Source organism: Spinacia oleracea, chromosome 6 (genome assembly GCF_020520425.1).
Source record: "Spinacia oleracea cultivar Varoflay chromosome 6, BTI_SOV_V1, whole genome shotgun sequence".
Taxonomy (NCBI): Eukaryota; Viridiplantae; Streptophyta; class Magnoliopsida; order Caryophyllales; family Amaranthaceae; genus Spinacia; species Spinacia oleracea.
In genome coordinates this window covers 135,992,354-136,007,251 of record NC_079492.1, presented here as the reverse complement: position 1 = coordinate 136,007,251, position 14,898 = coordinate 135,992,354, and the positions used below count along the sequence as shown (strand labels likewise).

The window sequence follows — 14,898 nt, the reverse complement described above, 5'->3', positions numbered from 1 at the left end:
GTTTGTATTGTATGGAATATAGGTAGATTGTGTAACATTATAATTTATAAGTGGTCATATTGCATGACAATTTATGTGTTTTAGGGTTACAAACAAGTTTAGTTGAGCTTTAGTTTGTTCAGGTTAACTTGACAATGTTTCACCTACATATATTGAGCTTGCGTGAGAATCTTATATTCTTGTTCAAGTTTGGTTCGTTAAAAGTAAGGTTTTGCTTTGTGTAGTGTTTGAGGTTTGTTCATGAAGACTTTCATTTGTATTGTGAGTTTGAGATCAAGCTTGAACAAAACGAATCTAACAAAAATTTAACATGATAATTGTTATATTTATGCATTTTTTCACTGGGTATAAGCAATACTTCTAATCAAACATTACTACAAAAGAAAATGGGAATCATAATTTCAATAACTCATACAATCCATTTGGTCTCGTCATTTTTATCTTGCTCAATTTCACTCAATCTAATTCTTAACATGTTTCCTATGTCACATATTTATAGTCTTGTTTGATCAAAAACACAAATTTTAAGAAATTGGAATAAACATGAGAAAGTATAATATAGTACTTTGATAATTTATTTTCGTGAGAACGTGGAATATAGTTCATGTTTTTATTTTGTTGTATTTTTAATTAATGGTATAGTAGATGAAAAAATGGAGAATTTAATGACCAGAAATAAAAACAGTACTACAATTTAGGGCGCTTGATTAGAGAAACGGGACTATAAATATGACATAGCGAGTAATACTTTTTGGTGCATTGGGCAAAAAGTAAGTGTATCAACATAAGATAGTAGGAAACATCTAGCGTGACGTGGAGATACAATGACATGGAAGGGCGCGATTGGCTAAAAGAGATTTAGGCCATTGGAGGATAAGGAGAGAGGAATATTCTATAAGTAGAACATGCTGGAATGCTAGATGGAGAGATACAAATATACAATTGACATTTTGACAATGGTGGGGTTATGCACTGAAGTTGGTAGGTGATCAAGCACGTGGACGTGATGCCTTAAATGCAATAACTAGTGACTTCCATACGTTTTGGATGTGATTAAATATGTGATTAATTAATTAGCTACTTATGGTTTATGATAGAAGTATTTTGATTGTCCCTTTCTGACTAATCTTTGGTGTAATATCCCTAACTCTTCTTAATTATTCTGATAAATTCGATTTTATCTCTGAGAGTAGGTCTCTTGACTGTCTTCTAGGATGTAAGAAAAGAGAAATACAAAATAAGTTGAGTGTAATGTTATCGGTAATAAGTTGAGTGTAATGTTATCGGTAGAGTTCGAGACGTAGAGTACTTGGAAAGAGATAGTCCCTCCGTCCCGGAATATTTGAATCGATTTGACCGACATAGATTCTACGGTTTTTTCATGAAATGCCCCTGAGGTTTGCAATAATGCACCAAATACACCTGCGCGTTTCAAAATTCATAAAATACCCCTAAAGTTCTGTACTGTTCATTAAATGCTCCTGGATTTAACGGACGTTAGCTTGCCGTTAGTGACGTTTTACCAATTTGCCCTTAATTGTTGTTTGGCGCGATTTAGGTAACAATTGTGACTGAAATTCCAAAAAAAAAAAAAACTTCTCAACTTCTCTTCTTTCTCTCTCCTTTCCCCTGTTCTTCAACCCTCATCAATTCTACTGTAACTGACAAAATTCTGGGTAGATCTTCAAGAATTTAGTGAAATTTGTTGCGTTCTCTTTTGGCGAGTTCGTGGGTGTTCGTTTGGTGAATTCGCGACAAAAAGGGGGCAACTTGGAGGCGATTTAGAGCTTCGGGTGCAGTGGACGAACAAGGGCCCTTTTCCTAGTTGGATTATCTACTTCAAGGTAATAATTCCTTCTTCGCTGATTTATTTTGCTTGTAAAGTACAATTTTTTTCGCGAAATTGATTAGGGTTAGGGTTTTGCGAAATTGTCAGTGATTTTTTGAAATTGTCAGTTGAGATTAATTGATTGGTTAGAAGTTAGTTATTCCTTGGATTTGTTGTGAATAATTGTTTGGTTAGTTGTAAGTTGTGATTGTGACCTGTTGAATTTCATTGTGATCATGATTGTGGTTGTTTATTGATGAATTGTTGTTGGTTGAATCGAAATTCATGTTTTTTTTCCTTAAATTTTCCCTTTAGGATGACTGCAATGTGGTTGTTATTGCATCATGGATCACATAGCTTTGATGTGAGAGTTACAGACATGGAAAAGTATCGTCTTTTGAGGTTGTTTTTGGATATTTTTGAGGAATCTGTTAGGCAGGATGTGTTTTTACCTAGTACATTTGCCCTGTTTATTGAGTCTCCCTGTGGTAGAGTTGAGTTGGTAGATGATAAGACAATGAAGCTAATGTGGGGATGGAATTGGGGTAAGGACACTGCTGAAATATGGGTTGAGGGTACAGACAAACCAGGAGTGGTGTTTAGAAATGCTGTTGCCACAATTGAGCATCATAGGAAGGAGAGTGAGAGAAAGCTCAAAGAGAGACAAGATGAACTTCTTAGGGCTCAAAGAAAGGAGGAAGAGGAAATGAGGAAAAAACAGGAGAGAGAGGACATTTTAAGGGAACTTCAAGAACAAATGGAGTACACAATAGCTGTGGAGGTGCCTGTGGTTGATTGTGAGGACTTAAGCACTGAGTATGTGAGGATTATAAGCAAGGATGGTGCTGATGAGGTGTTTCCAGGAGCCTCTCAACCACAACCCACACAAGAATCTTCACCCTCCAAAAAACCTACTTCTCCTAAACCAAAACAAAAGGCCAAAGTCAAGCCAACTACTCCAAAAGCTCCTAAGGTTCCTAAAGCCAAGAAACTGACCCCTAAGAGGAGACCCACCCCAACTCAAAAACAGGCCACACCAAAGGCAAAAAAACCCACCCCAACAACAAAAAAGCCCACCTCAACACCACAGCAACCCACCCCAACTCCAGAACAATCAATCCCACCAGCACAGCAACCCACCCCAACAACACAGCAGCCCATCCCACCACCACAGCAACCCAACCCATCACCACAAACACACCCCACCCATTCCCCACCACCACAGAACACCCAAAATGATCAACCACCCCATTCCCCACCACCACAGAACACCCAAAATGATCAGCCACCCCATTCAACACCAACACAGAATCAGTCTGAAGCTGTTAAAAGGAAGGGGGCCAGAACTAGACCTACAGGGTTCAGGGTGAACAAAGTGACTGCCAAGAAAGCTGGAACTTGGGTATCCAAAGGGAAGGGCATAGGTAGGAAGGGTACAAGGAGGTCAAAGAGTGCAAGGGTGTTCACTGATATTGAGGATATAGGTTCAGAAGAGGAGAGTGAGGATTCAGATTGGGAGGAATCTGAACCAGACAATGAACTAGAGGAGGATAAACTTGATGATTGGGTTGACTCTGATGTGGAGGCTGAGGTAATAACAGATGATGTGCCTGACTTATTGTTTGAGGAATGTTTGGATGGTTCTAGTAAGATGGATAAGGCCTACAAGAATGGAAAGATATGGACTCATCAACCATATGGGTCCATCAAATTAGAACCTTGGTTGATCTTTCCAGACAAGTCCACTTTCCTAGATGTTTTGAGGAGTTTTTGCATACAAGAGGGGTTTGGACTAAGTGTTGAGAGGGCTGACAGTAAGAGGTACACTGCAGTGTGTGCAATAGAAACTTGTGACTGGAGGATACATGCAAGTAAGATGTTTGACAGTGTCAGTTGGGCTATTAAGGGGATCAGTGGGTGCCACAAAACTTGTGGGAGATTGGAGGAGAACCCTGTGGTGACCTCTGAGTGGCTATGTAAGAACATGATGAGTCTAATTGAGGCCAACACTGAAATTCCTGTTGAGACATTGAGAAGGTATGCACAGGAGACATTTCAATTGAGGGTTAAAAAGAGATTGTTGTACAAAGTAAGGAGTATGGCAGTAGAGAAGATACATGGTGGTTGGGCTGAGGCTTATGAGTTGCTTCCTAGGTATGCTGAGATGATTAAACAGACAAACCCAGGAAGTTATGCACTGATTTCATGGGGTGCTACAAGTGGGGATGTGAACCCCAAGTTCAGAGCTTGTTTCTTCTCCTTTGCTGCTCAAGTCAAGGGGTTTTTGAGGGGGTGCAGGCCTATAATTGGAATAGATGGGGCTCATCTAAGTGGGTTTTACAAGGGAATCCTACTCACAGCTGTTGGCATTGATGGGAACAATGAAATATTTGTTCTGGCTTATGGGATAGTGGACACTGAGAGCTGTGATAGTTGGACACATTTCATGAGATGCTTGAGGCAGATGTTTGAGCAAGAGGGTTGCAACAAAGATGATTGGACCTTCATCAGTGACAGGATGAAGGTATATGTTTATTTTGCTCCTTTTTTGTTTCAATTTTATAATATTGCAACAGATATGATTGGCCTAAAATGAACATATCCTGTGTAGGGAGTTGACTTGGCAGTGAGAGATACTTTTCCTAGAGCTACTAGGAGAGTTTGCTGCCAACACTTGTACATGAATTGCAAAAACAATGGATTTAGTGGATCTGCTTTCTTCAAACTGTTTTGGATAGCTGCAAATGCACACAATGAGTATGTGTATGGTAAAGCATTAGAGAAGATCACTGCTCATGATCCAAATGCTGCTGCATACTTGGACACATGCCAGGAGCAGTGGTCCAGGCATATGTTTGACCCTGCTGTTTGTTGTGATCACAACACAACAAACTTTGTGGAGTCATTCAATGCATGCACAAAACCATACAGAGACATGCATGTATTCTCATTGTTGGAAGGTATAGCTCACCACTTCATGTTCTGTTCCTTTATTTTGTGATGTTTGTGATGTTCTGTGTATAATGTTGTATGTTGTTGTGTTGTTGTACAGCAATCAGAAAGTGGTGTATGGAGAGGGTTGGGGCAAGATTTGACATGGCAATTGATATGGAGGATGGTCAGTTGACTGAGTATGCCAAGAAAGAGGTGGATGAAAGAACAGGAGAGTCTAGGTTCTGCTATGCTACAGCCTGTGGTGGGGGGGAATTTGAGGTCAGAGATGCACATGTGAACTTCCCCATCAGGTTATCAACTAGAAGCTGTGGGTGTGGGAAGTGGCAAATTTCTGGAATCCCCTGCAAGCATGCACTCAGGGTGATTTATGACCAAAGGCTGAACCCCATTGATTTTGTCTCCCCATTCTTCAAGTCTGCTGCATACAAGCTTACATATGCAGACCACATTCACCCCATGTCAGACCCAACACAGTGGCCTAACTTTTCTCTCCCTACCATTCAGCCTCCAGTCATCAAAAGACAAGCTGGCAGACCTGCTAAGAAGAGAAAGAGAGGACCAAATGAACCCAGGAAGGGGAAGAGAAACAGCAATGTGAAATGTGGAAAGTGCAGGGAGTTTGGTCATAACTCAAGGACATGTAAGAATGGAGGACCAAGCACTGGACCAAGCACTTCAGCAGCAGCAGGAGCAAGTACATCACAAGGGGGTTCAAGGGGGAGAAAAAGAGCAAACACAGCAACTTAACCATGCACAAAGTTAAAAGTTAGTCAGTTTTTGGTGAATTGTAGGTGCACAAAGTTAAAATAGCTTAGGCAATTTACAATTAGTATCACTTTTTGGAAAGAACACAATTGCTTAGACAAGATGTTTTTGTGCAGTTTCAGTGGCATTTGTCCACTTAGAAATCAGTTTTTGTAAAGCTCATATGCTTAAACAAGTGATGTTCTTGCTTGAAATTTGTTACAACTCTACTTCATTGCTATCCAAATTAGAAATGCAAACATTATTACACCAATTTTTATTGCAAACTTGAATTGTTGTTTCTGTTGTTTCAGTTTCTTCTTCAATAGCTTCAACTCTTCATGCATTCCCCTGCTTCCTTCTTGCATTCCCCTGTTTTCTTCTTGCATTCCCCTGTTTTCATCAGCTCTGTTTCCCTTGCTTTGAGCTTCATCAAATGTCTGCTCAACAAAACCTTTGCACCACTTGAAATTATCACAAGAATCACACTTGTAGTAAAGCTTTTGCGGATTTTTAGCCGTTTCCGAGCTCCTAATTGCAAATCTTCTCCCACAATTGCAGTTTTTATTTGGAACTCTTAGGTATGACAAACTTGGGATGGAAGAGGATCCGGTTTTTGAATTAGAACTCATGGCTATTTAGGAAATAGAGGGCTAAACATGGAGCAAGTCAAGTGAACAACAGCCTTACTTATAGGCAGCATGAACATAACGGCTATATTGAATTAAAACTAGTCGTTGGATTCAAATTATGAAGTTTGGGTATTTGGTGCAAAGAACTTTACAAATAGGTGTATACTATGCAAAACCTTTATATTTAGGTGCATTTTATGAATTTTAAACATGACTTAACGGAGGACTAACGGAAAGTCATAATAGGGGTATTTGGTGAACAGTTTTGAGTAAATAGGGGTATTTTATGAATTTTGAAACGCGCAGGTGTATTTGGTGCATTATTGCAAACCTCAGGGGCATTTCATGAAAAAACCGTAGATTCTAATACAAAGTAATTGACTTAATATTTAATTAGACGGTACTCCAGTTGATAGTGAGGTATTTTTTTAATATAGATAGGAATATGTGTCAATTTTTTAAAGGGGTAAAGGGTAGGGGAGAAGGTGCATGCAGGGGCGGATCTTTTGTGTGGCTGGGGTGGGCCTGGCCCCCCGGCCGGAAAATTTTATAGTGTATTTTTAGTTACGGCCCCCCCTAAAATTTGTGTATAATTGTATAATTACATACTCCCTCCGTCCCGGAATACTCGACCCGGTTTGACCGGCACAGAGTTTAAGGGACTTGAATTGACTTATTTAATTTAATAGGTAGTAGTTGATAGTGGGGTATTATTTTAATGTAGTTAGTGGGAGGTGGGTTAAGAGGTGGGGTTGGGGGAGAGTAGGGGTTGAATTTTTAATTATTTTTTGTATGGAGTAGGGGGTAGGTGGGTTAATAGGGGTGGAGTGAGAAATAATATAATATTGTTAGAGTATTTCCATTTTTAGAAACAGGTCAAGTATTAAGGGACGACCCGATAAGGAAAACAAGTCAAGTATTCCGGGACGGAGGGAGTAGTATATTGCTTAATTTTTTCTACCGGCCCCCCTCGTAAAACCGTTCAAGGTCCGCCACTGGGTGCATGGACCACAAAATGACATATGAAGGGGATAGTTGATATAATATTAATTTCCTTAAATGGCTTAAACACAAACTCTAGGTCCGTACATGTTTAGTTCATTGATTGTTAATGGTGATGGATTGAAATGGATTGTTAAGTTTGAAGATTAGGATAAGCGTCTGGAAAAAGAAAAAAAAACACTTGAATTTATTGAGGTTATAATATGTTTGGATTTAAAGAAAATAATGTTCATTAACAATTTAACATGTCGGTATAGGTAAAGAAAGAAGAAATTGTTGAAGACAATTAACATTGATTTGTGATGTAAAAGTATTTGAAAACGATATCATACAACGAAAAACAAAAGTTGGATTAGAGAAAGAGTAACGAAACTCCCATAAACATCACAAATCAACTATTTGATCATATTTGCAGACCGATTAAGGATGGGTCAATTTCAACTCAATTCCATCTTTTCTTATACTAGTTATTGGACCGTACGTAAGGTATAAAAAAATTATTTTATAAGAGGACATTTACAAATTTATGGTTAACTCTAGAAAAACAAAGCTAAAGCTCGATTTGCTCGTAATTGATAATATGTGATTATAAATACGTTAACAAGAGGTTTCATTGATATTTTAACATTCCACGTGCAACATTAAGCTCTCCGAAATTGTTATTGTAGTATTCCACATGGAACATTAGCAACGTGCTTAGGTTGAAAATGGAAGGGGGAGCATCTCATAGAAAAGTAAAGACAAAAAGAAGGGTGAAAATAGACATTACACTATTGATAAGAATAAGACAAAAAAAAAAAAAAAAAAAAATTAGGGGTATATAAGTAATTGCACTATTGGGTGAATAGTAATAGAAGTTCAAAGCTTTATAAGTGTTAGGATATATATGCTCCCTCCCTCCCTAAAAGATTGTGACTTTTCACGGTGTCCAAAATAAGTCTTAAAACGTAAATAACTTTAATTATACACGCGTAAAAATTATAAAATGTCGATATTCCAAAAAAATATATTAAAACGAATCTAACAAGCTAGATCTCACATAACTATATTATTTCTTATACGGTAATGAGAATTCATGGTCTAAGTTTTCAAAGTTTGATTCAAAAAATTGCAAGGGAACAATCTTTTAGAGACAGAGAGAGTATAAACTAAAATGTTCTGTAACTAAAGTGACGAGACTAATATATTTGTAAGTGAAGGGTAAAAGAAAAGTGGAAAAACCTCATCAATGATCAAACACTTATACGGAGTAGTTGGAAGAATCGGTAATGTGAGTTTCAACTTTCCATCAACACTAAGGCCCTGTTCTTTTGGACTTTATTGCAGTTTCAACTGAACTGAACTGAACTGAATAAAACTACAATAAAGTCCAAAAGAAAAGGGCTTTCATATAATAGTCTTCAACTACTAATTAATATAGATACACCCATAATGTTTCATGTTTCGGTTTATTGAATAATAAACGACCTTAATCATTGGCAACCTATCCCAAATTTTTTTATAATCTACCAAAGTAAATAGCAACTGATTCAGATGTACATTGCTTGCATTCACCTAAGGCTCATACAATATCTACTTTTGAGGTTAGTCCACAACAATTTTGCATCATCATAATCTCCAGGAGTTTCTATCGCAGACTGATCTAGCGTATTGGTGAGCCAAGACATCAACATGGAATGAACTGCAATCCAATCTTCCAGTTTCTCCGCCTCTGTTGGCTTCACGACAGTCCCTTCAATGAAGCCATGTTTTCTCTTTGCCTTAAGCGAAGTGCGAATAGCCTTTGCCCACTCTTCGTAATTCTCACCACGAAGTTGTATTGGTGTTATGACAATTCTCGGTCCATCGCTGGAGCCGAGATGATAAGCCATATCCACCTTCACCTTGTCTCCTGACATAATGAAACTATTAGAAATCAACACTTAGGATGATTTATTTGCTAAACTGATTTACAGTTAAGCTTTGAGAGAGAGAGTTCTAAGAACTTGATCAAACAGAATTTTTATTATTTAATTGATGAATAAATTCGTACAGCAAGCATGATATATATACAATCTAAGGATGATGTGTTGCATCCAATGAGATAGCTCTATTTGTACACATCAGCTTTTGCAGCTGACTAGATACAGCTTATTACAAGAATGCAGCCTAACAGAATCACTAACTAACTCCCTAGATTTAAGGCAGGTTGTTAGAGCTGGAAACTGATCATGTGGGGAAGCTTCTAGAATGTTGTATTGCTGGTTGAACATGATCATTGTTGATGCTGCTTGTAATGTTGCGCCTTGCTTTGATGTTATGTAGGACAGAAGAGAGAATAAGATTAGCAGTAGCAATAGGTGAGTGTATATCAACACCCCCCCTCAAACTTGGTATGGGTAAAACATTGATCATACCAAGTTTGGAAGACAGAATTCTGTGTTGTGGACTTGGGAGAACTTTGGTGAATATATCAGCTAGCTGATTGGTGGTTGGAAGATAACTGAGCTGAAGAAGTCCTTCAAGAACTTTATCCCTAGTGAAGTGGCAATCTACTTCAATATGTTTAGTTCTTTCATGAAAAATAGGGTTCTTAGCAATGTGTAATGCAGATTGGTTATCACAGTGAAGTTTAACAGGTTGCAAACCATTGATCCCTAATTCTTCAAGAAGTCTAACAATCCAAGTGACCTCACTTGCAGCCTAAGACATAGCTCTGTATTCAGCCTCAGATGAACTTCTGGAGATAGTGGATTATTTCTTGGACTTCCATCTGATGGGAGAGTTACCAAGAAGAAGCACATAACCAGTGACTGATCTTCTGGTTGAAGGACATGCAGCCTAATCAGAATCTGAGAAAGCTTGCAAAGTGAGTTGATCAGTAGCTTTTAATAGAATACCTTGTCCAGCTGTATGATTCACATATCTAAGAGTGTGAGTGAGATCAGCAAGATGAGAGAGTTTAGGGGAGTGCATAAATTGACTGAGAGATTGAACTGCAAAAGCCAGATCAGGTCTGGTGTGAGTGAGAAAGTTGAGCTTGCCAACATAGCACCTATACAAATCAGGATTAGGACAAGTATCTCCTTCAGGAGTGAGCTTCAAGTTGAGAGGAAAAGGAGTGACTGCAGGTTTGGAAATGTCAAGTTCACAATCAGTGAGCAGTTCTTTGGTGTACTTTCTTTGAGTAAGAACATAACCTTTAGGAGTGTGGTTGATCTCAATGCCAAGGAAAAAATTGAGAAGGCCAAGATCTTTAATGCTAAAAGTGTGATGCAAATGAGCTTTTAGAGCATGAATAGCATCTTCATTAGATCTTGTGATGATTATTTCATCAACATAAACAGCAACCACAGTTATGTTACCATGATCATGTTAAATGAACAAAGAATAGCCATTCTTTGATTGTGTGAAGCCTTGGGTTTTCAATTCATCCAAAAGTCGAGCAAACCATTGTCTAGAAGCCTATTTAAGACCATATAATGACTTATTGAGCTTGCATACATGTCCAGCAGGAGCAGCAACACCCTCAGGAATCCTCATGTAGACTTCCTCATCTAGGTTTTCATGGAGAAAAGCATTATTGATGTCCAACTGGAACAACTTCCATTTTCTGCAAGAAGCAAGTGAAATAAGACATCTGACAGTTGACATCTTTACAATAGGAGAGAATGTTGTTAGGTTATGATTCATATGACAGTTCATAAATCATGCGGAAAAACCATAAAGCCAGGAAACATATTATTTACACATAATCATTTAGCATAGTTTAGATGCATACTCTTTGTTGCGTGCCTTCCCTAGCTGCGCCCGAACCGAACAAGAACAAGTCTTTAGGACTCCAAGTGTCGTCCCTCCGTAGATAGTCCACAGCACGTCCGGATCCGCCTTAAGATTGACCAACTAGAATCGCCCTTAAGGTTCTAATATTTTCGGTTAGGTAGGCAAGAATATTGGCTGATTTTTCTGCTTAAAAATCTTAGTTTTGAATACTTAAAACTTGTGTATAAATAATGACCCCTAGGCCTTTATTTATAGAGTTATGGAAAAGGAATTGTAATCCTAGTAGGATACGAATTAATCGAAATTAGAATCCTACATGAATTCTATTTAATTAATTTATCCAATTAGGAATAGGAATTTAATCATACACTAACTCTGTAGATTTAGGAATCACGCATGAGCACAAACTCACACACACACGGCAGCCACAAGGGCTGCCCATGCGCGTGCGAGCAGCAGCCCACGCAGCGCGGCCCACGCATCCGTGGCCTTGGTGCGCGCTGGGCCTGCCTTGCGGTAGGCCTGGGCGCTGCCTTGGCTGCGCGCGTGCTTGCTGGGCGATGGCCCGGCTTCGTGCTGGGCCTTCGTCCGGCAGGCCTCGTCCGATGCTAATTCGTACGATACGCTTCCGATTAAATTTCCAGTTCCGGAATTTATTTCCGATACGAACAATATTTAATATTTCCGATTCCGGAATTAATTTCCGTTTCGAACAAATATTTAATATTTCCGTTTCCGGAATTATTTTCCGATTCCGGTAATATTTCCGATTCTGACAATATTTCCGTTTCCGGCAATATTTCCGATTCTGGTAATATTTCCATTTCCAATAATATTTTCCGATACGTACCATGTTTCCGTTTCCGGCAACATCTACGACTTGGATAATATTCATATTTCCGATACGATCCATATTTCCGTTTCCGGCAATATCATCGTTTCCGGAGTATTCATTTCTTGCCTGTGACGATCTTAGCTCCCACTGAAACCAAGATCCGTCGGTTCCGAATATTCATAGATGGAGCATTTAATGCCATTAAATACTTGATCCGTTTACGTACTATTTGTGTGACCCTACGGGTTCAGTCAAGAGTAAGCTGTGGATTAATATCATTAATTCCACTTGAACTGAAGCGGCCTCTAGCTAGGCATTCAGCTCACTTGATCTCACTGAATTATTAACTTGTTAATTAATACTGAACCGCATTTATTAGACTTAACATAGAATGCATACTTGGACCAAGGGCATTATTTCCTTCAGTCTCCCACTTGTCCTTAGGGACAAGTGTGCATTTCCTAATTCCTTTGTCGCTCGATGCTTGCTCTTGAACATAAGGTAAGAGTTGTCATCCTTATTATGTCCAGAGGTGTTCCTCGGTTTCAGAGTTCAACTGATCAAATAAACAGATAATCATAGCCTATGATTCATCCGAGCACGGCCATGCATTTCACAGTTTCTAGCTCTCCGAGTGGCCTTGTACAACTTTTAAGCATCTCATCCCGATTTATGGGAGGACAATCCCAATCTTGCGATCTTGAGATTAGACTTCGTTTGATAGGTGATTACCTGAGCGTTGCCTTTATAGCCTCCTTTTACGGTGCGACGGTTGGTCAACGTCAAAGCAACCAGTTCTCAAACAAGTAATCTCAAATCACTCAGGTATTGAGGATTTAGTGTCTAATAATTTAATGAAATTTACTTATGATAGACTTTCATCTCTTACAGTAAAGTTTCATAGGTCTTGTCCGATACTAGTCTTCCCAAAGTAAGTATCTATGCAAATGATTATGACATTGCCATGTCCACATAGTTCAAGAAACAGAACTACTAGTCATCTTGCATTCTAATCGTCTAACGTTTTCTATGCGTCCAATTTTATAGAAAACTCCGATTAGGGACCATTTTCAACCTTTGACATTCAAGTTCACTTGATAGACATTTCTTAGTCACAGGACTGGTCCTGACAGTCTATCTTGAATATATCGTCAAATTTGAAGGGACTCATCATTTAATACTAAACCAAGATTAAATGGAATATGAAAATACATTTCATATATGATAAATGTTCAACCCCAATGTTTTACAACCATGGGCCTCAAACCCATTTTCTAAAACAATTCATGGAATTCAAAGCTATGCTTGATTTCCAGTGCGACAATGTGAGTGTTGCTTCTCACTTGTTGCATAGGTTTAGTTATCATGCTTTGCCAATCTTAACATCCTTTTCATCGAATGTTCTTTGAGATATGATGATAAGATCTTTTGAGTGTGTTTGTTTTGTGATCTATTCCTTCTAGCTACAAGAGTAGTTCTACGCATCTTGCAATGAAGAACCATCAAGTCAGAAGACATATGATCCATCCAAGTTCAGTGAAGAACTCTTTAACATAAACAAACAACCCTGTTTTATTGCTTCTTAGGCAATAAGTACTTTTACTTCAACTGTATAGGTTGCTAGTGATGCTTTGTTTGGATTTACCTATCCAAGCAGTTCATAGATATGTGGAAGACTCTCCAACTATATCTTAGAACATAGAAATTAATATTTTAATTTCCCACGCAACAACTCATGGTCTCCAATCCATGTTGCCATTTCAAAACACGATGCTCTATAGCTCGTCCTTATCAATGGTTAACTCCAAAGGGTCTTGCTTGATCCTTTGCCAGTGTTTATGTGTGTAGCATCAATATTTAGCGTATCTTTATTTCCTTGAATCAAGAACTATTCCTATGTACCTTTTCAAGTACCATAAGTATTCTTGGTCTCAATCTAGTTGATCTTCACTTAGATCAATAGAGATTGGTATATGTTCGTCATGCCTAAAGTCATACGATACGTTTTTGGCGATCCTCATATTATATCATACATGATAAATTCTTTTGCAGAATAATTCCCAATTGAATTCTATTCATGTAACTTTAGCTCATTCAATTTTAGTAGATACTGAATCCAGCTAAATTCTTTGACATATAATATAGGTTAAGAATCTCATTTAGACTCTTTGATGTTTAACTTAGTAAATGCTTATACATAGTTCAAACATTCTTTACATAGATTTATTCACATGGGTCGAATATCTCCAATGGAGACTTTCGTGTTTGATTTAGTAAATGCCATTACTTAATCTAAAACAATATTATAAGATCTTTGTAAATAGATCTTAATACCCAATATGTACTAAGTTTCGCCATGGTCCATCATTGATGAATAATTTCAAATCTAAGTCATTAGCATTTGAATGTTATTTCACAATAGAGAGATATGTGTGTGATACACATAGGACCAAATAAGTTTTTATGTACTCCCACTAAACTTCTTATACATCTATAAGAATCATGTACATTTTATGAAACTAAAATACTTATTAGCTTCACTAAAATACAGTTCCAACTCCCAATTGCTTGCTTAAATCTGTACTTAGATTTCATAAGCTAGCTTTCCTTTTCAAGCATTTATTTGGATCCACAAATCCTATGACATACCATGTACATAGTTTATTCCAACATTTGATTGAGGAATACGTTTTGTCATCCAATTGCCATATGTACCAATATGCAATCATTGCTTGAATTATAGACTTAAGCATTACGATTTTGCATGAGGTTTCAACACAATCCATGCCATGAATTTGCTTGTAACCTTTAGCAACTAATCTAGCTTTGTGTGTGAACACAATTCCATGTTTGATGGTTTTTATCCTTAAAACAAACTTGCAACCAATAGGTGTGAAACTATTCTTGCAAATCAACAAAATTTCAATTTTGTCATCAAAACATTGAGTATGTTTTATGGCCTCTAACCATTTAAAACATTTGAGTCTATATATGGCCTCTAACCATTTTAGGGAATCTAGGTTTCGTCATAGCTTTCTTACAAGTCATAAACTCATTAATCTACATGATAATAGTTTGACTGCAAGTTGTAGGTTTCTTCACTATCGAATAGAAGAATCTCATAGTTTCATTGACCAGAA

The 14,898-nt window shown here is 37.9% G+C and overlaps 1 protein-coding gene and 1 long non-coding RNA gene across 3 annotated transcripts; one reads left to right on the top strand and one right to left on the bottom strand.

The window, feature by feature from the left end:
• The first annotated feature begins 1,421 nt into the window (after positions 1–1,421).
• LOC130464072 (uncharacterized) lies at positions 1,422–6,508 on the top strand. 2 transcript variants are annotated; one of them, XM_056833452.1, is made up of 4 exons: positions 1,422–1,844; positions 2,144–4,352; positions 4,440–4,788; positions 4,881–6,508. In XM_056833452.1, exons 2-4 carry the CDS (start codon positions 2,145–2,147, stop codon positions 5,528–5,530), a joined length of 3,207 nt encoding a protein of 1,068 aa, XP_056689430.1. In that variant the 5' UTR covers positions 1,422–1,844; position 2,144; the 3' UTR covers positions 5,531–6,508. The 2 variants fall into 2 exon arrangements, with proteins under 2 accessions (XP_056689430.1, XP_056689429.1); XM_056833451.1 differs by having other exon boundaries at positions 1,422–4,352.
• On the bottom strand, positions 5,713–11,044 carry LOC130464073 (uncharacterized). The gene is made up of 2 exons (XR_008924368.1): positions 10,922–11,044; positions 5,713–5,954 (listed from the first exon to the last, which is right to left on the bottom strand). It is a non-coding gene; the product is annotated as an uncharacterized lncRNA (long non-coding RNA).
• Between the last annotated feature and the right edge of the window lie 3,854 nt (positions 11,045–14,898).

Excerpts from the sequence above, each read along its gene's own strand:
- LOC130464072 (XM_056833451.1), top strand. The coding sequence starts at position 2,085 with ATGAATTGTTGTTGGTTGAATCGAAATTCATGTTTTTTTTCCTTAAAT. Across the intron at positions 4,353-4,439 it reads TCATCAGTGACAGGATGAAG|GGAGTTGACTTGGCAGTGAG; the intron begins GTATATGTTTAT and ends TATCCTGTGTAG. Across the intron at positions 4,789-4,880 it reads TGTATTCTCATTGTTGGAAG|CAATCAGAAAGTGGTGTATG; the intron begins GTATAGCTCACC and ends GTTGTTGTACAG.